Genomic DNA, 25,139 nt, shown 5'->3' on the forward strand with positions numbered 1-25,139 from the left:
GATATTCCATACCATGTGGTGTCACACTCAGCAATACGAGATGGAAACAGGAAGAAGAGGGGAGGGCTGGGCTCTCATTGTGAAAACGTCGATCCTCCTCCCAAAAACAGGCTACATGTGTTGAGGCCCTGGATGTGGTCAAGCATTACTCATTTGAGGGAAGTAGAGAGTAATTTCTTTCCTCTGCGCTGCCACATAGCCTTTAGTTTTTATTTGTTTTGTTTTGTTGTTTTTTTTTCCCTTTCCCCCTCCCTTTTCCCCTTTCCTTTTTTTTTCCTCTTTAGTTAGATTGTTTAGTTAATAATATTCATTCCTTAATAATAATTATTATTATTTTTCCCTTTAATTAAATTGTCCTTATCTCAACCTGCGCGTTGTTCATTACTTTTCTTCTTCCCCTCCTCATCTAAGGAAGGGGGGTGAGAGAGCAGTTGTGGTGTTTAGCTGCCTAGCATGGTAAAACCACCACAGAGTCCTGGCTGATATCTTCACAAGGCTTTCAGTTTTCTTTGAAAGTTGATGGCAACTGGGTTCCTGAAGACTGGAAGAGACTCATCCCGCTCCTATGTTCAACAAGATGGAGAAGGAAGGTGTGGGGAACTGCAGGCTGGTTGGCCTGCCATCAGTCTCTGGGAAGGTATAGAAGTAAATCTTCTTGGGAAGCATTGCCGAGCACACAAAGGAGAAGAACGTGAAGGGGAGTATTCAGCATGGAGTTAGAGAACTGAAGTCATGCCTGGGCCTTCTCAGTGTCTTCCACATTGAAATAACTCTCCTGGTAGATGAGGGAAGATCAGCAGCTGTTGCTTATGTTGCCTTTAGTAAAGGCTTTGATGCTCCCTCCAATGACATGGTCATTCAGAAACTGAGAAAGTACAGGATTCTTTGAGAATGAGCTGGGGTTGAGGATTTGGTGAGCCCTAGATCCAGCCTCATCCCAGAGGTACAACCCTCATTCCATGACAGTGATTGCAGTGTCTTGATGGAATTTGTCAGCCATGGTGGCCAGGAAATCCTGATGGGAAAGAGAGTTATTCAGTGCGTGTTGACTTCTGACTCATGCAAAAGTCCCTTAGCTAGCCCAGACCTTTGGTTGGGCAAGTGAAGGGCTTGTGTCACATGCCAGAAGAACAGCAGCAGCCCATTGCTGCTGTTGTCAGTGACATAGTTGGTAGGAGAGGTCTTGTGTCCCTTTAGCTCACCATCCCCAGGGTGAAGAATTTCTTCCTTATATCTAATCTAAATCTACTCTCTTTTAGTTTAAAGCTGTTAACACTTGTGATATCACTACACGCCCTGATAAAGAGTTCCTCCCCACCTTTCCTGTAGCCTCTTCTAAGTACTAGAGGGCCTCTATACCATGTCCTGGAGCCTCCTCTTCCCCAGGCTGACCAAGCCCGGCTCTCTCAGCCTGTGTTTGTAGCTGGAAATCCTTTCCTCTAAGGTGCCGGCCACCCCACTGAGCTTGGTGCCATGCACAAACTTGCCGAGGGCCCGCTCAATCCCACCGTGTATGTCAGGGATGAGGAGGTGAAATAAAACTGGTCCCAGGACAGACTCCCGTGAGATAACACTGCACCCTGGTCTTCACCTGGGCATAGGGATGTTGGCTGCTTCTCCTTGAATGTGCTCATCCAGCCAATATGTTTTATGCTATGTGGTCCTTCTGTCAAATCTATGACTCTTCTTGTTTTAAAACAACGCTATATGTATGAGTGCTGTCAAGAAGCTTCTTGAACAACAACAGACTTGGGCCCTGCTCGCCTGCCGAGCCCTGCTTAATATTGAGTGAATTAGAAGGAGTGTTGGGAGCAGAAAGGAAGAGGAGACATCACAGACTGAAATTCAGAAGAACTTTATTGTGGAAAAAGAGTGCAAAGGTATGAGAGCAGAATGGACCTGTTCCGTGGTGCAAGAAGTGGTGCAACCATCAGGCTGTGTCCCATGGTACAACGGATTTTCCCAGAGCCCCAAGGTCTTCCTCCACTGCAATAGAATCAACGCATTGAAGGTGCTGGGTGGGTTTGTGGCTGTGAGCAAGCCTTTGCAGGGGAGAGTAGTGGACATGGAAGATGGTGGTAGGAGTAGAAGGAAATGAGAGAGGATGGGCTGTCCGTGAGCCATGTGTCCAGGCAGCACGGACTGGCCCCCTTCCCTGCTAGAGTGTGGAGTGCCATGAGAAGAAGAGCCGTGGCTGGTGAGCCCATGTGCCTTGAACAGTGCAGAGATGAATCCTCAGGCTGAGTTCTGGCTTGCATGGTGTTGCAGGCTCCTGTCAGCGGTGTTGGCATGGGTCCTTAGCAGGGGTAGCAGGCTCTTCCACCAGAGATGCAGCCCAGGCCTCCAAGGCCAAAGCCTCCAAAGCCTCCAGAGGAGATGGGCACTCCCTGGGCGCTGAGGTTGCTGCCCACGGCAGCTGATGCAGAGGATCCAACGGCGGTGTTCTGGGGGAAGGAGCTGAGGATGGGTCCTGGCAGGGTGACCAGAACGGCAGGAGGCTGGATGACGACGCGGGAGTCCTCGCACTGCCTGACACAGGGCTCGTTGCAGCTGTTAGCCAGTGGGGTGGGTCCGCAGGGGCGGCAGATGTCGTAGCAGGACATGTCTGTGTTGTGGAGGGTCCCTGGAAGAGAGGGTGTTGGGAAGGTGAAGGGTGTTGGGGGCATGAGGAGTGGTGGTGGGGAAGGCCAAGAGAGTGGGGAGGCCTGTGTTTGTGGGGAGCATGGTGTTGGTGAGGTGGAAGGGCTGCTAAGTGTGGAGGCAGAGGGCAAGTGGAGAGATAGGGCCGGTGGGGTGGGTAAAGGAGGGGGTCGGGGTTCAGGCTCACCTTGTTGGTCACAGGGGAGAAGGCGTCTGGTGGAGTGTGTGAGGGTGCGAGGTGCAGGGCCGGCTTTTATGCTGCTCCTTGAGTGCCTTTGGGGCAAGAAATCCTTTGCGCATGACAACATTTGGCGTAGCTGCTCTGAAATGCCAAAGCCTGGCAAGTAATGAGGTGAGGTGTGGTGTCCTTCCCACAACGCACCCTTTTCATTACCTCCTGTTGAGGACATGTCTATTTGCCTTGGTGGCATCTTCTAAGTGAGAGTGGCTCTTTGGATGGATTTGCATGGAGAGTGCATTTGAGGGCAGTCAGCAGACGCGGCCATAGCATGGGAGAGGTGGGGTGTCATGAAGTGAGGTCATGGCGTGTCACTCGTTTGGTGCGCTTTGCGGCTGCATTGTTGTGAGGAGGGGGCCCTATTTACTGGCATCGCCATACTGCAGGCTGGTCTGGGCTTCCCAAATGTGCTGGGCATGAGGCACAGGAATACTTATTTATGATGATGTTACCCCTCTCATTTATACTGTGTAGCCACCAGTAGGTGTAATCTCTTAGGAGTTCAGCAGAGATTTGATTAAGTTCCTCAGAATATCCTTCTGGACAAAATGTCAAGCATAAAGCTAGACTAATATCTAATATGATGGTTGAGCAGTTGGCTGATTGGTCAGACTCAAAATGTAGTTGTAAATGGGGTTACCTTTGCCTGGCCGGGAGTCACTGTGGGGGTTCCCGAGGGTTCCATTTTGAGTAGAGAAGCCTCGCACATAGATGTTGAGAAATTAGAGGGCCGGGCTATGAGCAACAGCGTGAAATTTAACAAGGGCAACTGGTGAATTCCCCATCTGAGACAGGGCAACCCTGGATCTATTTCCAGATTGGGGGAGGAGAGGCTGGAGAATGTCCCAGCACGAAAGAACATGGGTCTTGGATGCAGGTAGGGTGACCAAAACCTCATCCTTGTGTGCAGAAGACGTTCCTGGGGCACGGAGATCTTCCTGCCCTGTGATGGGAGCAGTGGAGAGGGAGTTGAGTGAGCAGAAGTGGGGCCCGAGGGACCAGCCTGAAGCTGTGTCAGGGCAGGTTCAGCTTGGATATTAGGGAAAGGCTGTTTCCTGAGAGGGTGGTTTGGCACTGGAATAGGTTCCCCATGCAGATGGCACAGCCCATCCCTGCAGACCCTACTACCAAAACCTTGCCATGTAAACCCAAAACAGTAGGGGAGTTCTTGTGGCATTTTTCGACCTGCCCTACCTATATGTTTACCAAGCATTTGAGGGGCCTCACAAGGGCAGAGCACAGGGGGCCAATCACCTCCCTCACTATGCTGGCCAGTCCTCTGTTGATGCAGCACTGCATGCAGTTGGCCTTCTGGGCTGCAGGCGTGCATCTGTGGATCCTGTTAAGCCTTTCATCCACCAGAACAACCCAAGTCCTTCTCCGCAGGGCTCCTCTCAATGAGTTCTTCTCCCAGTCTGTACTCCTGTCTGGGATTGCCCTGACCCACGTTTAACACTTGGACTTGTGGAACCTCATGTGGTTCATATGGGCCTGCTTCTCCAGCCCGTCCAGGTCCCTTTGAATGAAGAGCGTTGTGTGAAGAAAGGAGGAGTGTCAGGCTGGCATGCATTAGAACTTTATTGAGGAAGACTCGTGAAAAGGAAGGAGCACAAGCAGCAGGGCCCTGGTCAGAGGTGCAGGCACAGTGACCATTAGCAGCTGTGCATTTTGTGTGGAAGATATTTCCAGACCCCGGAGATCAGAGCATCCTCAGTCCATGAAGTTGGCTGCAGGGCATTGTTAGCTGCTGTCAGGGGTGTTGGTGTGGGTCCTTAGCAGGGGTAGCAGGCTCTTCTGCCAGAGAAGCAGCCCAGGCCTCCCAAGCCATAGCCTCCAAGGCCAAAGCCTCCGAAGCCGCCGGAGGAGATGGGCACTCCCTGGGCGCTGAGGTTGCTGCCCACGGCAGCTGATGCGGAGGATCCAACGGCGGTGTTCTGGGGGAAGGAGCTGAGGATGGGTCCTGGCAGGGTGACCACCACGGTGGAAGGCTGGATGGCGACGTGGGAGTCCTCGCACTGCCTGACACAGGGCTCGTTGCAGCTGTTAGCCAGCGGGGTGGGTCCGCAGGGGCGGCAGATGTCGTAGCAGGACATGTCTGTGGTGTGGAGGGAGCCTGGAAGAGATGGTGTTGGGAAGGTGGAGGGTGTTTTGAAGGTGATTAGTGTCAGGGGTGTCTGGAGCGGTGGTGAGGGAAACGAAGGGATTGGGGAGGCCTGGGTTTGCAGGTAGCATGGTGGAGGGGAGGCGGAAGGGCTGCTGAGGATGGGGACAGATGGTGTGTGGAGAGATGGTTTCGATAAGGCAAGTAAAGGAGGAAAATGGGGTTAAGACTCACCTTTTTGGTCGCAGGGGAGAAGGCTTCAGGAGGAGTGTGTGAGGGTGTTAGGCGCAGGGCCGGCTTTTATGTTGGTCCTTGAGTGCCTGCAGGGCGAGAGAGCCTCTGCGCATGACAACATTTAGCGTGAGCTGCTCTTGCATGCCATAGCCTGGCAAGTAATGAGGTGGGGTGTGGTGTCCTTCCCACAACTTGACCTTTTTATTTCCTCCTGTTGAGGACATGGTGTTAGATCCTGACGGCACCTTCAAAGTGAGAGAATTAGAGGCTGGAGCATTTCTCTGTAAGCGGCATGGGTGGGCAGGTATATGATGTGTCGAAAGGCTCATAGATGTGCGGTGTCATGAGTGAGGTCTTTGTGTGGCATTCATGTTGTGTGGCACAGACACACTGGGCTTTGTGGCTGTCAGCAAGTTATTGCAATGGACAGCATAGGGCATAGAATTGGGTGCTATGAAAACAAGGAATGAGAGGTGAGTAGGTCCTACACTGGCCATATTTCCCAACTTTTCCATGTTTCCCCTTTTCCTCCAAGCTGCAGGCCTCAGAACAAGCATAGCTTTTGAAGGTTCATGTAGGGGTGGATAGATGTTGCATTCAAGACATGGGAGAGGTGCATTGTTGTCCATGAGGTCATGGTTTGGCACTCATGAGGTGTTCTCGGTGGCTTTCTTGTGAGGAGGGGGCACCCCTTGCTGACATCTCCAGCAGGTTGGTCAGTGCTTCTCAGGTATGCTGGGCGTGATGCACTACCACTTGCATCACATTCACTCCCTCCGTGCCTTCATCCTAACCCACCAGCCTGCGTTTAGCCCTTGTTTTACCCTGTTGGGTGTGCTTCATTGGTTGCTTGGTGGCCATTTTGCATGTGGAGTTTGTAGTTGAGAGAAAGTACACTCCCTGTTTTGCTCCTGGGTCCGCTGTCTGAAGAGGCAGAGGAGGGATGTTTGCATAGCAGGGTATTGTAGTCGCGGGCCTGTCTCAGGGCTGACAAGACTAAGTGTGTTGGGAGCCCTGCCATGCTTCCAAAAGGGTTGTGTTGGCACCTCCATAGTGCTCCCTTTTCTGTGGCCAGCATGTCGACAGCTGGGGCTTTGGTCTCCAGCCATTTGCTGGGAGTCCCTTGGGCTGTCTGTTGAGGCCTGGGAGAGGCTGTGATATTTGTGAGGGGCAGGGACAGACATGTGGGAGAGTCCAGAAGGTCTGGGCCCAAAGCACTGGGGTGTTCTTTGAGGTGAGTGTCAAGGGGGAATCCTATTTCTCTGTGTGGTGTTCAGTGTTGACACATACGATGTGGACGTTTCAGAGGGGAGCTGGAGGTGTGCATGCTGCTTGTGGCTGTGGACCTGAGGCCCCACTGGTCGTGGTTGCATTCTGAGGAGTGGGGAATGGCAAGTGCAGCCTCTGATCTGCCAAGGTGACTGTTTTGAAGGGTTTCCCACTGCAGCTTGTTGACGAAGATGCTTGGGAGGCTATTTGGCTGGTTATGCAGGGGTCTGTGGGACCCAGCAGACTAGACCTGCAAGTGCTGAATGTCCTGGGTGATATATTTGCAATAGCAGTTTCAGTTATTTTTGAAAGGTCATGGTGACTGGGAGAGGATCCTGAATGCTGGAAGAGACTCATCCCATTCTTCTGTTTGAGAGCAGATGAAGGAGGAATTTCTGGGAAACTGCAGCTTGGTCAGTCTGATATCAGTCCCTGGGAAGGTTCTGAGGAAACCCTCCCTGAATGTATTCTCAACCACAGAAAAGTGAAGGAGAGTAGTCAGCATGGATTTATAGAGAGCATATCCCATGTGTGCCTACACAGCATCTTCTACGTAGAAGTGACTGACGTCCTACCTATATGTAGGACTCTGTGATAGTGCTTGTTGTGAAGGTGGAGGATCAGAGAGGCACAAACAACATCGATTATTGGTTCGGCACTATGCAGCATCAGGTACCTTTGTAGATGGCTGAAACAGGCCCTTATCAAACATGGGGCAGCTGCTGGATTCTTCTCACAGAGGCCACCTCTGTAGTCCCCACTACCAAAAACCTTGCAATGTAAAAACAGTACAATAGGGGCAGCCTTGTGGTACTTTTTCACACGATCTTGAACTGTGTACTTAAACAGGGTGAGGTGGGAATCATCATAGAGTCATAGAGTGTCTCACCTTGGAAGGAACTTTAAGGATCATCTTACTCCAGCCCCCTGCCGTAGGAAGGGATGTCACCCACCAGATCACGTTGGCCAAGGCCCCATCCAGGCTGCCCCTGAACTCCACCAGGGATGGGGCATTCACAGTCTTGTCTTGGCAACCTGTTCCAGTGCCTCATAACCCTCACAGTGAAGAATTTCCTCCTAATATCTAGTCTAAATCTATCCTCTTTTAGTTGAAGACCATTACCCCTTCTCCTATCATTATCTACACGAGTAAAGAGACATTCTCCATCCTTTGTGAAGACCCCTTTAACTATTGAAAGATCTCAACAAATTCTCAGCAGAGCCTTCACTTCTCCAGGCTGAACATCCCCAGCTCTCTGAGCCTTCTTTCACAGGAGAGCTGCTCAACGTGGAGCCTCACGAGAACAGAAAAGAGGGGGGCAATCAACTCCCTCACTATGCTGATTACTGCTCTGTTGATGCAGCACTGCATGCAGTTGGCCTTCTGGGCTGCAGGTGTGCATTGCTGGATCCTGTTGAGCCTTTCATCCACCAGAACAACCCAAGTCCTTCTCTGCAGGGCTGCTCTCAATGAGTTCTTCTCCCAGTCTGTACTCCTGTCTGGGATTGGCCTGACCCAGTTACACCACGCTGCACTTGGACTTGTTCAACCTCATTCTGTTCTGATTGGCATGCTTCTCCAGCCTGTCTAGGTTCCTTTGGATGAAGAGCATTGGGTGAAAAAGGAGGAGTGTCAGGCTGGCATGCATTAGAACTTTATTGAGGAAGACTCATGAAAAGGAAGGAGCACAAGCAGCAGGGCCCTGGTCAGAGGTGCAGGCACAGTGACCATTAGCAGCTGTGCATTTTGTGTGGAAGGTACTCCCAGACCCCAGAGATCAGAGCATCCTCAGTCCATGAAGTTGGTTGCAGGGCATTGTTAGCTGCTGTCAGGGGTGTTGGCGTGGGTCCTTAGCAGGGGTAGCAGGCTCTTCTGCCAGAGAAGCAGCCCAGGCCTCCCAAGCCATAGCCTCCAAGGCCAAAGCCTCCGAAGCCGCCGGAGGAGATGGGCACTCCCTGGGCGCTGAGGTTGCTGCCCACGGCAGCTGATGCGGAGGATCCAACGGCGGTGTTCTGGGGGAAGGAGCTGAGGATGGGTCCTGGCAGGGTGACCACCACGGTGGAAGGCTGGATGGCGACGTGGGAGTCCTCACACTGCCTGACACAGGGCTCGTTGCAGCTATTAGCCAGCGGGGTGGGTCCGCAGGGGCGGCAGATGTCGTAGCAGGACATGTCTGTGTTGTGGAGGGAGCCTGGAAGAGAGGCTGTTGGGAATGTGTAGGGTGTTGGGGGTGTGAGGAGTGGTGCCTAGGTAGGCAAGGGGAGAGGGGAGGGCTGTGCTTGTGGGGATCCTGGTGGTTGGGAGGTGGAAGGGCTGCTGGGGCTGGGGGCAGAGACTGTGTGGAGAGATGGGTCTGATGGGTAAGGAGAAGGAGGGGATCGGGGCTAAGGCTCACCTTGTTGGTCGCAGAGGCGAAGGCGTCAGGAGGAGTGTGTGAGGGTGCGAGACACAGGGCCGGATTTTATGCTGCTCCTTGAGTGCCTGCAGGGCAAGAGAATCTCTGCGCATGACAACATTTGGCGTGAGCTGCTCTTACATGCCAAAGCCTGGCAAGTAATGAGTTGAGGTGTGGTGTCCTTCCCACAATTTGACCTTTTCATTTCCTCCTGTTGAGGACATGGTATTAAATCCTGACGGCACCTTCAAAGTGAGAGTATTAGAGGCTGGAGCATTTCTCTGAAAGTTGCATGGGAGGACAGGTAGATGATTTTTGCGAAAGGCTGGTTGAGGTGCGGTGTCATGAGTGAGGTCTTTGCATGGCATTCATGTGGTGTGGCCCAACCACACTGGGCTTTGTGGCTGTGAGCCAGTCATTGCAGAGGAGAGCAGAGAGGGGGACAATCAACTCCCTCACTATGCTGGTTACTGCTCTGTTGATGCAGCACTGCATGCAGTTGGCCTTCTGGACTTCAGGTGTGCATCTGTGGATCCTGTTGAGCCTTTCATCCACCAGAACAACCCAAGTCCTTCTCTGCAGGGCTGCTCTCAATGACTTCTTCTCCCAGTCTGTACTCCTGTCTGGGATTGGCCTGACCCAGTTACACCACGCTGCACTTGGACTTGTTGAACCTCATGCAATTCACATGGTCCTGCGTCTCTAGCCCGTCAGGGTTCCATTGGATGAAGAGTGTTGTGTGAAGAAAGGAGGAGTGTCAGGCTTGCATGCATTAGAACTTTTAGATTAGAACTATCATGGAAGACTCGTGAAAAGGATTCTATGAGAAAGAGCTGCAGTTGAGGATTTGGTGAGCCCAAGATCCAACCTCATCCCAGAGGTACAACCCTCATTCCATGACACTGATTGCAGTGTCTTGATGGTATTTGTCAGGGGTGGTGGCCAGAAAATCCTGATGGGAGTGTTATTCAGTTTGTGGTGACTTCTGACCCATGCAGAAGTCCCTTAGCTAGCCAAGACCTTTGGTTGGGCAAGTGAAGGGCTTGTGTCACATGCCAGAAGAACAGCAGCAGCCCATTGCTGCTGTTGTCAGTGACATACTTGGTAAGAGAGGTCTTGTGTCCCTTTTCATACACTTCTACAACTCCAGAGGATCTAGACCTGTGAGGCTCTCAGTTCACAGTTCTCAGTGAGTTCTCAGTTTCTGAATGGCCATGAACTTCTCAGTTTCTGAACTGAGTTTCAGAACTTCTCAGTTTCTGAATGACCATGTCATTGGAGGGAGCATCAAAGCCTTTACTAAAGGCAACATAAGCAACAGCTGCTGATCTTTCCTCATCTACCAGGAGAGTTATTTCAATGCAGAAGACACTGAGAAGGCCCAGGCATGACTTCAGTTCTCTAACTCCATGCTGAAAACTCCCCTTCGTGTTCCTCTTCTTTGAGTGCTTGGCAATGCTTCCCAAGAAGATTTCCTTCCGCACTTTCCCAGAGACTGATGGCAGGCCAACCAGCCTGCAGTTCCCCACACCTTCCTTCTCCATCTGTTGAACATCACAGTGGGATGAGTCTCTTGCAATCTTCAGGAACCCAGTTGCCATCAACTTTCAAAGAAAGCTGAAAGCCTTGTGAAGATATCAGGCTGGACTCTATCGTGGTTTTACCACGCTAGGCAGCTAAACACCACAACCTCTCTCTCACTCCCCCTTCTTAGATGAGGAAGGGAAGAAGAAAAGTAAAGAACAACACGCAGGTTGAGATAAGGATAGTTTAATTAAAGCGGAAAATAATAATAATAATAAATAAGGAAAGAATATTATTAACTAAACAATCTAAAGTGGAAAAAAAAGGAAAGGGGAAAAAGGAGGGCGAAAGGGATAAAAAAGGAGAAAAAAATATAAAAATTAAGTCTGTGTGGCAGTGCAGAGGAAAGAAATCACTCTCTACTTCCCTCAAATGAGCGATGCTGGACCATGTCCTTGAAGCAGGGCCTCAATGTACGTAGGCCGTGTTCGGGAGGAGGACTGAAGTTCTCACAATGAGAGCCCAACTCTCACTCTTCTTTTTGTTTCCATTTTTATTGCTGAGTGTGACACCACATGGTATGGAATATCCCTTTGTCTGGTTTAAGTCAGCTGCCCTGGTGATGTTGCTCTTCTCACCTTTTTGTCCACCCCCTAGGAGGGTTAGAGAGAGTCCTGATGTGCCAGCACTGCTCCGCCGTAGACACAGCACTGGTGTGATAACACTGCTGTTCTAGCTACAAGTGCAGAGCACAGCACTGTATGGGCTGCTGCAGGGAAAGGTAACATCCCAGCCAGACACAGTACAAACACTCAACATTTGTAGGTGCAACCTGACAGGTCCTCTTCACTTCAGTACATCCAGTGGCAATGCCTCCCTATATTCCAAAGCAACATGCACTACTCACCTGTTGGACAGCCTGCAAAACGTTCACCTTGGCTAACCAGTTGAATGCCTTCGGAGTTTTAGCTCACATGCACTAGTTCTGCCTCAAATGTCCAAATCATCTTTCAGAAAATCAAACACTGGTCAGAGAAATAGGTTTCCCCCTTGACACAAATTCCAAATATCCCCAATAACGCAATGGCTGCCAGCTAGCCATTTTTCACACTCCCTCTTCTCTTCTGCCTTTCATGAAAATCAGAACCACTCCCAGACCACACGACCCAGCCTGAGAAATCCCATCAAGCTGACTGTCAACCCTAGGGTTTTCTCTAGGGACTTTAGATTTGGAGGAAAGGAGGGGAAGCCTATGCTGTCAAGAAAAAAGGCCACTGTAGGACCTATTCACCTCTCATTCCTTCTTTTCATAGCATCTTCTTCTATGCCCAATACTCTCCACTGCAGTGACATGCTCAGTGAGACAAAGCCCAGTGAAGCTGGGCCACACCACATGAACGCTATGCAAAGACCTCACTAATGACACCGCACCTCAGCCAGCCTCTGGCCACATCATCTACTTGCCCTCCCATGCACCTTTCAGAGAAATGCTCCAGCCTCTAATTCTCTCACTTTGAAGGTTCTGTCAGCATCTAACACCATGTCCTCAACAGGAGGACATGAAAAGGTCAAGTAGTGGGAAGGACACCACACCTCAACTCATTACTTGCCAGGCTTTGGCATGTAAGAGCAGCTCACGCCAAATGTTGTCATGCGCAGAGGCTCTCTCGCCCTGCAGGCACTCACGGACCAGCATAAAAGCTGGCCGTGCACCTCGCTCCCTCACACACTCCTTCCGACATCTTCTCCTCTGCGACCAACAAGGTGAGACTGAACCCCGATCCCCTCCTTCACCCGCCTCCCCACATACTCTCTACCTCCAGCCTCAGCAGCCCTTCTGCCTCCCCACCACCATGCTCTCATAAAATCCCAGGTCTCCCCGCTCCCCTTGCCTACCTAGGCACCGCTCCTCACGCCCCCAGCACCCTCCACCTTCCCAACACCCTCTCTTCCAGGCACCCTTCACACCACAGACATGTCCTGCTACGACATCTGCCGCCCCTGCGGACCCACCCCGCTGGCTAACAGCTGCAACGAGCCCTGTGTCAGGCAGTGCGAGGACTCCCACGTCGCCATCCAGCCTTCCACCGTGGTGGTCACCCTGCCAGGACCCATCCTCAGCTCCTTCCCCCAGAACACCGCCGTTGGATCCTCCGCATCAGCTGCCGTGGGCAGCAACCTCAGTGCCCAGGGAGTGCCCGTCTCCTCCGGTGGCTTCGGAGGCTTTGGCCTTGGAGGCTATGGCTTGGGAGGCCTGGGCTGCTTCTCTGGCAGAAGAGCCTGCTACCCCTGCTAAGGACCCACACCAACACCCCTGACAGCAGCTAACAATGCCCTGCAGCCAACTTCATGGACTGAGGATGCTCTGATCTCTGGGGTCTGGGAATACCTTCCACACAAAATGCACAGCTGCTGATGGTCACTGTGCCTGCACCTCTGACCAGGGCCCTGCTGCTTGTGCTCCTTCCTTTTCACGAGTCTTCCTCAATAAAGTTCTAATGCATGCCAGCCTGACACTCCTTTCTTCACACAATGCTGTTCATTCAAAGGGACGTGGATGGGCTGGAGAAGTAGGCCCATGTGAACCACATGAGGTTCAACAAGTCCAAGTGTTAAATGTGGGTCAGGGCAATCCCAGACAGGAGTACAGACTGGGAGAAGAAGTCATTGAGAGCAGCCCTGCAGAGAAGGACTTGGGTTGTTCTGGTGGATGAAAGAATCACAGAATCACAGAATCACAGAATTTCTAGGTTGGAAGAGACCTCAAGATCATCGAGTCCAACCTCTGACCTAACGCTAACAATCCCCACTAAACCATATCCCTAAGCTCTACATCTAAACATCTTTTAAAGACTTCCAGGGATGGTGACTCCACCACTTCCCTGGGCAGCCTGTTCCAGTGTCTAACAACCCTTTCAGTAAAGAAGTCCTTCTTAACATCCAACCTAAAACTCCCCTGGTGCAACTTTAGCCCATTCCCCTCATCCTGTCACCAGGCACGTGGGAGAACAGGCCAACCCCCACCTCACTACAGCCTCCTTTAAGGTATCTGTAGAGAGCAATAAGGTCGCCCCTGAGCCTCCTTTTCTCCAGGCTGAACAAGCCCAGCTCCCTCAGCCGCTCCTCATAGGACTTGTTCTCCAGGCCCCTCACCAGCTTCATCGCCCTTCTCTGGACCCGCTCAAGCACCTCGATATCCTTCTTGTAGCGGCTCAATAGGATCCAGCAGTGCACAACTGCAGCCCAGAAGGCCAACTGCATGCAGTGCTGCATCAACAGAGGACTGGCCAGCATAGTGAGGGAGGTGATTGGCCCCCTGTGCTCTGCCCTTGTGAGGCCCCTCAAATGCTTGGTAAACATATAGGTAGGGCAGGTCGAAAAATGCCACAAGAACTCCCCTACTGTTTTGGGTTTACATGGCAAGGTTTTGGTAGTAGGGTCTGCAGGGATGGGCTGTGCCATCTGCATGGGGAACCTATTCCAGTGCCAAACCACCCTCTCAGGAAACAGCCTTTCCCTAATATCCAAGCTGAACCTGCCCTGACACAGCTTCAGGCTGGTCCCTCGGGCCCCACTGCTGCTCACTCAACTCCCTCTCCACTGCTCCCATCACAGGGCAGGAAGATCTCCATGCCCCAGGAACGTCTTCTGCACACAAGGATGAGGTTTTGGTCATCTTACCTGCATTCAAGACCCATGTCCTTTCATGGTGGGCCGCTATCCAGCCTCTCCTCCCCCAATCTGGAAATAGATCCAGGGTTGCCCTGTCTCAGATGGGGAATTCGCCAGTTGCCCTTGTTAAATTTCACGCTGTTGCTCATAGCCCGGCCCTCTAATTTCTCAACATCTATGTCCAAGGCTTCTCTACCCAAAATGGAGCCCTCAGGAACCCCCATAGTGACTCCCTGCCAGGCACAGGTAACCCCATTTACAACTACATTTTGAGTCTGACCAATCAGCCAACTGCTCAACCACCACATTAGATATTAGTCTAGCTGCGTGCTTGACATTTTGTCCAGAAGGATATTCTGAGGAACTTAATCAAATCTCTCCTAAACTCCTAAGAGATTACACCTACTGGTGGCTACACATTATAAATGAGAGGGGTAACATCATCATAAATAAGTATTCCTGTGCCTCATGCCCAGCACATTTGGGAAGCCCAGACCAGCCTGCAGTATGGCGATGCCAGCAAATAGGGCCCCCTCCTCACAACAATGCAGCCGCAAACCACACCAAATGAGTGACACTCCATGACCTCACTCCATGACACCCCACCTCTCCCATGCTATGGCCGCGTCTGCTGACTGCCCTCAAATGCACTCTCCATGCAAATCCATCCAAAGAGCCACTCTCACTTAGAAGCTGCCGCCATGGCCGAATAGACATGTCCTCAGCAGGAAGAAATGAAAAGGGTGCGTTGTGGGTTGGACAAAACACCTCAACTCATTATTTGCCAGGCTTTGTTGTTTAAGAAGAGCTCACGCCAAATGTTGTCATGCACAAAGGGTTACTTGCCCCGCGGGCACTCAAGGACCAGCATAAAAGCCAGCCCTGTGCCTCGCTCTCTCACACACTCCTTCTGAAGCCTTCTCCCCTGCGACAAACAAGGTGAGCCCGAACCCCACTCCCATCCTTCACCTACCCGACCAGCCTTATCTCCCCACACAGCCTCTCCCCCCAGCCTCAGCAGCCCTTTTGCCTCCCCAATGCCATGCTCCCCACAACAGTAGGCCTCCCTGCTCCCTTGGCCTCCTCCAGCAGTGCTCCACACACCCCTAAAACCCTCTGCTTTCCCAACACCCTCTCTTCCAGGCTCCCTCCACAACACAGACATGTCCTGCTACGACATCTGCCGCCCCTGCGGACCCACCCCGCTGGCTAACAGCTGCAACGAGCCCTGTGTCAGGCAGTGCGAGGACTCCCACGTCGCCATCCAGCCTCCTGCTGTGCTGGTCACCCTGCCAGGACCCATCCTCAGCTCCTTCCCCCAGAACACCGCCGTTGGATCCTCCGCATCAGCTGCCGTGGGCAGCAACCTCAGCGCCCAGGGAGTGCCCGTCTCCTCCGGCGGCTTCGGAGGCTTTGGCCTTGGAGGCTATGGCTTGGGAGGCCTGGGCTGCTTCTCTGGCAGAAGAGCCTGCTACCCCTGCTAAGGACCCACACCAACACCCCTGACAGCAGCTAACAATGCCCTGCAACCAACTTCATGGACTGAGGATGCTCTGATCTCCGGGGTCTGGAAATACCTTCCACACAAAATGCACAGCTGCTGATGGTCACTGTGCCTGCACCTCTGACCAGGGCCCTTCTTTTTGTGTTCCTTCCTTTTCACGAGTCTTCCTCAATAAAGTTCTAATGCATGCCAGACCGACACTCCTCCTTTCTTCACCCAATGCTCTTCATCCAAAGGAACCTAGACAGGCTGGAGAAGCATGCCAATCAGAACTGAATGAGGTTCAACAAGTCCAAGTGCAGCGTGCTGCACCGAGTTGGGGGCAATCCCAGACAGGAGTACAGACTGGGAGAAGAACTTATTGAGAGCAGCCCTGCAGAGAAGGACTTGGGTTGTTCTGGTGGATGAAAGGTTTGAACAGGACCCAGCAGTGCACGCCTGCAGCCCACAAAGCCCACAGCATCCTGGGCTGCATCAACAGAGGTGTGACCTTCAGGTCAAGGGAGGTGATTGTTCCCCTCTACTCTGTCCTTATGAGGCCCCACATGGAGTACTACCTGAAGCTTTATGGCCCACAGCACAAGGGGGAATGGTCTCCAAATAAAGAGGATAGATTTAGACTAGACATTAGGAGGAAATTCTTTACTCTGGGGGTGGTGAGGCACTGGAACAGGGTGCCAAGAGAAGTAGTAGATGGCCCATCCCTGGAGGTGTTCAAGGCCAGGCTACATGGGGCCTTGGCCAGACTGATCTGGTGGGTGCCATGCCTTCCTATGGCAGGGCTTTGGAGTTAGGAGATCCTTATATTCCCTTCCAAGACAAGCCATTCTGTGATTCTATGATGATTCCCACTTCACCCTGTACAAATGCAGGAGAGAAGAGGCAGCGGCCCGTGGAGAGCCCCTGTAGGAATAGACCCCTGGGACAGAGCTGCAGGTTGTGGAGAGGAGCCCATGCAGGAGCAGGGGATCTGGGGAGAGCTGCTCCTTGTGGAGGACCCATGCTGGAGCAGTTTGCTCCTGATATATGAACCCTGTGGTACGGAGTCATATTGAAGCTGTTCTTGAAGAGCTGCTGCCTGTGGGAAGCCCACATAGGCTCGGTTCGGGAAGGATGGTGTGAGGAATGTTTTAACAATTCGTGTCCATAAAGAACAATTCTGTTTGAAATGTTTGAATCCTGTCTGCCTCTGGGCCCTGCACTGGCAATTCAATGCTTGAACCACAGCTGCAGTGTGTCCCAGTCTCCCCCTCATTCCTCATTCTAGCCAATTTATCACTTCTTAAATTTATGAACCTGTTTGCTTTTGTTATTCCGGACTTCTATTTCTAACACTGCTATAGATGTGTCTGTGAATGGCTGGGGAAGAATGTTTTAATTACCCGTGTGTCTGGGAGTTTCAGAACAACTGATAACAACTAGTGACTGTTATGGGATACTATGTGGATCTTTGGTATCTGGTTAGGGGGGGGCCGAGAAAGAAGCTGAAAAGCGGCTGGGAGACAAGATTTGAAGAAGGTGTTTTGAAGAAGGTGTTCTGTAAACTTGGGATGGTGCCCAGTAAGTACAAAGGGGAAGAGGAAGACTGTGAGCCTTCAGCACGGAAGACCCCTAGAGACCCCCAGAAGAGACCCCAGAGGAGACTGCGCATGCTCCAGTAGGAGGGACTGCACCCCGGAAGCTAATTTTAATAATCTATTTTTTTTAGAAGTAGTAATGAATATGTATTAGTCTAGGAGCATAAAAATCAGCTGCTTGATGTAACTGGTGTGCGTCCTGGTGAAGCGGAGACTCCCGGTGCACCCAGCGCTGTTTGCTTACCTCTATTCCTTTATATTCTTTCAATAAATCCTATTTTTATTTTAATCCTAATTTGAATCCTGAGCCATTTATAACAATGGCATCCTTTGGGAAGGACCCTTGTGGAGCAGGCACAGAGAGGGACTATGAAGGAACGGCGGACACGAAGCAACAAGAACTGACTGCAGCCCACATTGGTCCTTCCCCTACGCCGCTCAAGTGGAGGAGGTGGAATGGGGTGGATGAAGTAGATATCTTTAGTTTGTTTGTGTTTTGCTTCTTTCTCACTGCTCTAGCTTGTTAGTAATAGATAACATGTTTTATTTATCTCCCTGTGCTTCAGCTTGTTTTGACCATGACTAACACTGCTGAGTGATCTCCCAGTTCTTATGTCAACCCTTGAGCCCTTTTCATTGTATCTTCTCCCCCTTTCCCTTTGAGAAGGGGGAGTGAGAAAGCAGTTAAGGCAGAGCTCAGCTGCCTAGCTAGGTGAAACCACCACACCTGGCGAGGATGTCACCAACATCACCACAAGTGGGCACCACCTGGGCTTTCAGCGCATCACCCAAGACCTACATGTGCCCAGCTAAAGCCTTGGGCACATTAAGGCTCTTCTTCTATGCCCTCTGAAGCAATCTGCCCATGTCAGCACATCCTTGACTGCTTTCTTCTGCAACATCATCCTACACCTTCACAACAAACGCTATCACAGAGTCATGTATGTGACATATATGTAAGACATCAGTCAATTCTATGTAGAAGACTCTGCGGAGGCACACATGGAATTTGCTCTTTATAAATCCATGGTGACTCTTCTCCATCACTTCTCTGTGCTTGAGAATACATTCTGGGAGGATTTCCTTCAGAGCCTTTCCAGATACCTTGAGAAACAAGGTTGTGTTTTTGCAAGAGAAGGTGTTTTCGCACCGTAAAATTTCACTAAACTTGCATATTCAAAAGCGATTGGGCAGGCATGACAGTAGCTTTACAGTGGGGAGTATGGTAAGAACATAAGGGGAAGGTCCTACTGTCCCAAAATAAGCAAGATAGCTAGAAAAACAGGACGAGCAGTGCAAAATCAGTAAAAACAAAAAATTGCGATCCCTCTGGTCATGAAAGAAGAAGGGGAAAAAAATGAAAAGGAGAAATTAAAGTTTGGTCAAATAAAATTGGACATATATGGTATAGAAAGGCATCAAGTAGCTTGTGAACCTGTAGTATGCATCCAGTGAGGAAACAGGAGAAACCAGGCGTTGGGTACTAGGGAATACAAGTGATTATGATATACTTTTCCAGTGTACTCCTGCTTCCAGGATGCACACCATTGCAATCACAAATAAAACAGCTACGCAGAAGACCCTGCCTGGGAAAATTATTGAGATTTTTGTCACAACACTGATGTCAGGCTGCAATGGCTGCAGATTCGCAGAAATTCTTACTTCATCTGCTCTCAAACAGAAGAATGGGATGACTTTCTTCCAGTTTACAGGAACCTCTCCCAGTCACCATGACCTTTCAAAAATAACTGAAACTGCTATTGCAAACAAATCACCTGGGACATTCAGTGTTTGCAGGTGCAGCCTGTCAGGTCCCACAGACTCCTGCATAACCAGCTATACAGACTCCCCAGCATCTTCGTTAACAAGCTCCAGCGAGACAGCCTAAAAAAACACTCACCATAGCAGATCAGGGGCTGCACTTGGAATTCCCCACTCCTCAGAATGCAACAACGACCAATGAGGCATCAGGTCCACAGCCACAAGCAGCATGCACACCTCTAGCTCCCCTCTGAAACGTCCACATCGTACGAGTCAACATTGAACACCACACAGAGAAATAGACACTCCCCTTGACACTCACCCCAAAGAACATCCCAGTGCTTTGGGCCCAGACCTTCTGGACACTCCCACATGTCTGTCCCTGCCCCTCACAAATCTCACAGCCTCTCCCAGGCCTCAACAGACAGCCCAAGGGATTCCAACCAAACTGCATTAGCCCAAAGCCCTTGCTGTCAACGTGCTGGCCACAGAAAAGGGAGCTCAATGGAGGTGCCAACGCAACCCTTTGGGAAGTATGGCAGGGCCCCCAATGCACTTAGTCTTGTCAGCCCTGAGACAGGCCCGCAACTACAACACCCTGCTATGCAAAAACCTCTTCTCTGCCTCTTTGGACTGCGGCCCCAGGGACAAGACAGGGGTCTTGCTCCCATACACTTGCTCCCACGTACAGCCTCTATGTGCACGATTGCCACCAAGCCACCAATGAAGCAGACCCAACGGGAAAGACAAGGGCTAAACACAGGCTGGTGAGTTGGGATGAAGGCACGGAGGGACTGAATGTGATGCAAGTGGTAGCGCATCACGCCCAGCATACCTGAGAAGCACTGGCCAACCTACTGTGGATGCCAACAAGGGGGGCCTCCTCATCACAACAAAGCCATCGACCACACCTCATGAGTGCCAAACTATGACCTCATGGACAACAATGCACCTCTCCCATGTCTTGAATGCAACATCTATCCACCCCTACATGAACCTTCAAAAGCTATCCTTCGGTCTTTAATACTCTCACTTGAAATGTTCCGCCACTTCCAACATCCTCAACAGGAAGAAATGCAGGCAGGACATTGTGGGGAGATCATACACCACCTCATTACTTGACGGGTTGTGGCATGTAAGAGTAACTCACACCAAATTCTGTCATGCACAAAGGCTCTCTCACCTCACGGATACTCGGGGACCAGCATAAAAGCCAGCCCTGCACCTTGCACCCTCATACTCTCATCCTGACACCTTCTCCCCTGTGACCAACAAGGTGAGTCTGAACTCTGCTCCGCTCCTTCACCCACTACACCTTGCCCAACTCTCCACAAAACTTCTGTCCCCAGCCTCAACAGCCCCTCCACCTCCCAACCACCAGGCTTTCCATAGCCCCACTCTGGGACTTTCCACTCCCTTGGCCTACCCCGGAACTGCTCTTCATGCCACCAACACCCTCCGCCTTCACAATACCCTCTCTTCCAGGGACCCTCCACAACACAGACATGTCCTGCTACGACATCTGCCGCCCCTGCGGACCCACCCCGCTGGCTAACAGCTGCAACGAGCCCTGTGTCAGGCAGTGCGAGGACTCCCGCGTCGTCATCCAGCCTCCTACCGTGCTGGTCACCCTGCCAGGACCCATCCTCAGCTCCTTCCCCCAGAACACCGCCGTTGGATCCTCCGCATCAGCTGCCGTGGGCAGCAACCTCAGTTCCCAGGGAGTGCCCATCTCCTCCGGTGGCTTTGGAGGCTTTGGCCTGGGAGGCTTGGGCTGCATCTCTGGCGGAAGAGCCTGCTACCCCTGCTAAGGTCACATGCCAATATCCCTGACAGTAGCCTCCAACACCATGCAAGCCAGCTCTCAGTCTGAGGACCCAGTTCCTTGCTGTCCATGGCATACGAGCTGACAAGCCACAGCTCGTCATTCCATGGCACAGCAAAGCAAGCAAGCAAGGTATTGGACAGCCCTTGCTGTCAGGAAACATGGCCAACATACCTCCTTCTTTCTTCCTCTTTCTTCTTTCCATAGCACCACCACCTACCACCACTACTCTCTGCTGCAATGCCTTGCTCACTAGCATAGTCCCTCGGAAACCTTTCTGGGGCTGCTCCCACCATGGGTAGGGAGACCTAAGGGCTCTGGGAAAATCCGCTGTATGCAAGGACATAGGTTAGTGGTCACCCTCCAGCCACCTCAGAATGTGCATCTCCCACATGACTTTCCCTCTGTTTCATGTTTTCCTCAATAAAATCAATCTGCATCCCAAATCCTGAGATGCCTCTTCATTATTTCTTCTCCCAACGCTCTTCAAAATTCACCCGATAAAAAGAGCAAACACCAGGGCTGAAGTGGCCATCAGGCCCCAAGTCTCTTGGTGTTTAAAAAGTATTTGGACAATGCTCTTACATATCTCCTTGGCACTAAAATGGAAAGACATGATGGGCCACTCAGCATATAAGGAATTGCCTGCACGGTCACATTCCAAGAGTTGCGCTCAACAGCTCGGTGCCCAGGTGGGGACCGGGGAGGAGTGGTGTCCCTCTGGGGTCTCTATTGAGGCCAGTATTATTTCACCGAGTTGTCCCTCACACGGACACCACACGTATAGTGCAAGACTCTGGTGGATGTGGATGCATCTTTGTGCCGTCGCTGACCCACAAGTTCTCGAGCATGCCGGCCTGACGTGCTTCCTTTTCCCTTCTTCTTCCCACTTCCCTCAGCACAGAGGCAAAGCTCTAGAGGTCATCAGGATAGGTTGAAAAGGGCCTCAACACTTTCTCCCACCTACAACCTTCCAAGCACCACGGCCACCAAGCCACCAATACAGCACACCCAACAGGAAAGACAAGGGTAAAGACTGGCTTATCGAGTTGTTAGAAAGGCAGGGAGGTAGCAAATGTGATGGAATCATGGAATCCCAGAATAGAACAAGTTGTGAGGGACCCACAAGGAACATTGCGTCCAACTCCTGGCTCCACACAGGACTACCCAAAAATCAAACCGCATTTCTGAGAGTGTTGTCTTGTGCTGCAGCAGGCTTGGTGCTGTGATGGTTTCCACGGGGAACCTGCACAACCACCCTCTCAGGAAATAGCCTTTCCCTAATATCCAAGCTGAACCTGCCCTGACACAGCTTCAGGCTGTTCCCTCGAGCCCCACTGCTGCTCACCAGACAGAAGAGATCAGCGCCTGTCCCTCTGCTCCCTTCGTGGTGAAGCTGTAAGCTCTAGTGAGGTCTCCTCTTCTCTGGGCTCAACAAAACAAGGGCCTGCAGCCACTCCTCATACGTCCTGCCCTCTAAACCTTTTACCATCTCTGTAGTTCTCCTTTTGACAATGTCTAAGAGTTTTGTGTCGTTAGATTGCGGTGACCAATTCTGTACACAACACTTGAGGGAAGGCCGCACCAGTGCGCAGTAGAGTGGGACAATCACTTCCTTTGACCAGCTAACAATGTTGTGCTTGATGTAACCCAGGAAACGGGGGACCTTAGGGTTGCCAGGGCACCGAGTTGACTCTCAGTCCACTTGCTGTCAACCAGAACCCCCATGTCCTTTCATGCTGAGCCACTGTCCAGCCTGTCCTCCCGCAGTCTGGACATAGATCCAAGGTTGCCCTGTCTCAGATGGGGAATTCGCCAGTTGCCCTTGTTAAATTTCACGCTGTTGCTCATAGCCCGGCCCTCTAATTTCTCAACATCTATGTCCAAGGCTTCTCTACCCAAAATGGAGCCCTCAGGAACCCCCATAGTGACTCCCTGCCAGGCACAGGTAACCCCATTTACAACTACATTTTGAGTCTGACCAATCAGCCAACTGCTCAACCACCACATTAGGTATTAGTCTAGCTGCGTGCTTGACATTTTGTCCAGAAGGATATTCTGAGGAACTTAATCAAATCTCAGCTGAACTCCTAAGAGATTACACTTACTGGTGGCTACACATTATAAATGAGAGGGGTAACATCATCATAAATAATTATTCCTGTGCCTCATGCCCAGCACATCTGGGAAGCCCAGACCAGCCTGCTGTATGGCTATGCCAGCAAATAGGGCCCCCTCCTCACAACAATGCAGCCGCAAACCACACCAAATGAGTGACATGCCATGACCACACTTCATGACACCCCACCTCTCCCATGCTTTGGCCACGTCTGCTGACTGCCCTCAAATGCACTCTCCATGCAAATCCATCCAAAGAGCCACTCTCACTTAAACGATGCCGCCAAGGCCAAATAGACATGTCCTCAACAGGAGGAAATGAAAAGTGTGGGAAGGGCAACACACCCCACTTCATTACTTGCCAGGCTTTGGAATGCAAGAGCAGCTCATGCCAAATGTTTTCATGCGCAAAGACTCACCCTGCGGCCAATCAAGGAGCAGCATAAAAGCCGGCCCTGCACCTCGCACCCTCACACACTCCACCAGACGCCTTCTCCCCTGTGACCAACAAGGTGAGCCTGAACCCCGACCCCCTCCTTTACCCACCCCACCGGCCCTATCTCTCCACTTGCCCGCTGTCTCCACACTTACCAGCCCTTCCACCTCCCCAACACCATGCTCCCCACAAACACAGGTCTCCCCACTCTCTTGGCCTTCCCTACCACCACTCCTCACGCCCCCAATACCCTCCACCTTCCCAACACCCTCTCTTCCAGGGACCCTCCACAACACAGACATGTCCTGCTACGATATCTGCCGCCCCTGCGGACCCACCCCGCTGGCTAACAGCTGCAACGAGCCCTGTGTCAGGCAGTGCGAGGACTCCCGCGTCGTCATCCAGCCTCCTACCGTGCTGGTCACCCTGCCAGGACCCATCCTCAGCTCCTTCCCCCAGAACACCGCCGTTGGATCCTCTGCATCAGCTGCTGTGGGCAGCAACCTCAGCGCCCAGGGAGTGCCCATCTCCTCTGGAGGCTTTGGAGGCTTTGGCCTTGGAGGCCTGGGCTGCATCTCTGGCGGAAGAGCCTGCTACCCCTGCTAAGGACCCATGCCAACACCGCTGACAGAAGACTGCAACACCATGCAAGCCAGAACTCAGACTGAGGATTCACCTCTGCACTGTTCAAGGCACATGGGCTCACCAGCCACGGCTCTTCTTCGCATGGCACTCCACACTCTAGCAGAGAAGGGGGCCAGTCCGTGCTGCCTGGACACATGGCTCACGGACAGCCCATCCTCTCTCATTTCCTTCTACTCCTACCACCATCTTCCATGTCTACTACTCTCCCCTGCAATGGCTTGCTCACAGCCACAAACCCACCCAGCACCTTCCATGTGTTGATTCTATTGCAGTGGAGGAAGACCTTGGGGCTCTGGGAAAATCTGTTGTACCATGGGACACAGCCTGATGGTTGCACCACTTCTTGCACCACGGAACAGGTCCATTCTGCTCTCATACCTTTGCACTCTTTTTCCACAATAAAGTTCTTGTGCATGTCAGCCTGTGATGTCTCCTCTTCCTTTCTGCTCCCAACACTCCTTCTAATTCACTCAACATTAAGCAGGGCTCGGCAGGCGAGCAGGGCCCAAGTCTGTTGTTGTTCAAGGAGCTTCTTGACAGCACTCATACATATAGCGTTGATTAAAACAAGAAGAGTCATAGATTTGACAGAAGGACCACATAGCATAAAACGCATTGGCTGGATGAGCACATTCAAGGAGAAGCAGCCAACATCCCTATGCCCAGGTAAAGACCAGGGTGGAGTGTTATCTCACGGGAGTCTGTCCTGGGACCAGTTTTATTTCACCTCCTCATCCCTGACATACACGGTGGGATTGAGCGGGCCCTCGGCAAGTTTGTGCATGGCACCAAGCTCAGTGGGGTGGCCGACACCTTAGAGGAAAGGATTGCCAGCTACAAACACAGGCTGAGAGAGACGGGCTTGGTCAGCCTGGGGAAGAGAAGGCTCCAGGACATGGTATAGAGGCCCTCTAGTACTTAGAAGAGGCTACAGGAAAGGTGGGGAGGAACTCTTTATCAGGGCGTGTAGTGATATCACAAGTGTTAACAGCTTTAAACTAAAAGAGAGTAGATTTAGATTAGATATAAGGAAGAAATTCTTCACCCTGGGGATGGTGAGCTAAAGGGACACAAGACCTCTCCTACCAACTATGTCACTGACAACAGCAGCAATGGGCTGCTGCTGTTCTTCTGGCATGTGACACAAGCCCTTCACTTGCCCAACCAAAGGTCTGGGCTAGCTAAGGACTTCTGCATGG

General features: G+C 51.7%; 7 protein-coding genes across 7 annotated transcripts; 4 read left to right on the top strand and 3 right to left on the bottom strand.

Moving 5' to 3' along the window:
- Positions 1-2,297: 2,297 nt before the first annotated feature.
- Positions 2,298-2,603, bottom strand: LOC311206854 (feather keratin 1-like; the record flags this gene model as incomplete). The annotated part of the gene is made up of 1 exon (XM_084282608.1): positions 2,298-2,603. One exon carries the CDS (start codon positions 2,601-2,603, stop codon positions 2,298-2,300), a length of 306 nt encoding a protein of 101 aa, XP_084138734.1.
- A 2,047-nt stretch (positions 2,604-4,650) lies between these two features.
- On the bottom strand, positions 4,651-4,971 carry LOC311206831 (feather keratin 1-like; the record flags this gene model as incomplete). The annotated part of the gene is made up of 1 exon (XM_084282581.1): positions 4,651-4,971. The coding sequence occupies one exon, from the start codon at positions 4,969-4,971 to the stop codon at positions 4,651-4,653; it is 321 nt and encodes a 106-aa protein (XP_084138707.1).
- A 3,362-nt stretch (positions 4,972-8,333) lies between these two features.
- On the bottom strand, positions 8,334-8,654 carry LOC311206832 (feather keratin 1-like; the record flags this gene model as incomplete). Its single annotated transcript, XM_084282582.1, has 1 exon — positions 8,334-8,654. One exon carries the CDS (start codon positions 8,652-8,654, stop codon positions 8,334-8,336), a length of 321 nt encoding a protein of 106 aa, XP_084138708.1.
- Positions 8,655-12,377: 3,723 nt separating this feature from the next.
- LOC311206835 (feather keratin 1-like) lies at positions 12,378-12,698 on the top strand (the record flags this gene model as incomplete). The annotated part of the gene is made up of 1 exon (XM_084282585.1): positions 12,378-12,698. The coding sequence occupies one exon, from the start codon at positions 12,378-12,380 to the stop codon at positions 12,696-12,698; it is 321 nt and encodes a 106-aa protein (XP_084138711.1).
- A 2,539-nt stretch (positions 12,699-15,237) lies between these two features.
- LOC311206833 (feather keratin 1-like) lies at positions 15,238-15,558 on the top strand (the record flags this gene model as incomplete). The annotated part of the gene is made up of 1 exon (XM_084282583.1): positions 15,238-15,558. One exon carries the CDS (start codon positions 15,238-15,240, stop codon positions 15,556-15,558), a length of 321 nt encoding a protein of 106 aa, XP_084138709.1.
- Positions 15,559-20,421: 4,863 nt separating this feature from the next.
- LOC311206858 (feather keratin 1-like) lies at positions 20,422-20,727 on the top strand (the record flags this gene model as incomplete). The annotated part of the gene is made up of 1 exon (XM_084282612.1): positions 20,422-20,727. The coding sequence occupies one exon, from the start codon at positions 20,422-20,424 to the stop codon at positions 20,725-20,727; it is 306 nt and encodes a 101-aa protein (XP_084138738.1).
- A 2,868-nt stretch (positions 20,728-23,595) lies between these two features.
- Positions 23,596-23,901, top strand: LOC311206855 (feather keratin 1-like; the record flags this gene model as incomplete). The annotated part of the gene is made up of 1 exon (XM_084282609.1): positions 23,596-23,901. The coding sequence occupies one exon, from the start codon at positions 23,596-23,598 to the stop codon at positions 23,899-23,901; it is 306 nt and encodes a 101-aa protein (XP_084138735.1).
- Positions 23,902-25,139: the final 1,238 nt, after the last annotated feature.

Source organism: Netta rufina (genome assembly GCF_964035555.1).
Source record: "Netta rufina genome assembly, chromosome: 2".
In the NCBI taxonomy this organism is placed as follows: Eukaryota; Metazoa; Chordata; class Aves; order Anseriformes; family Anatidae; genus Netta; species Netta rufina.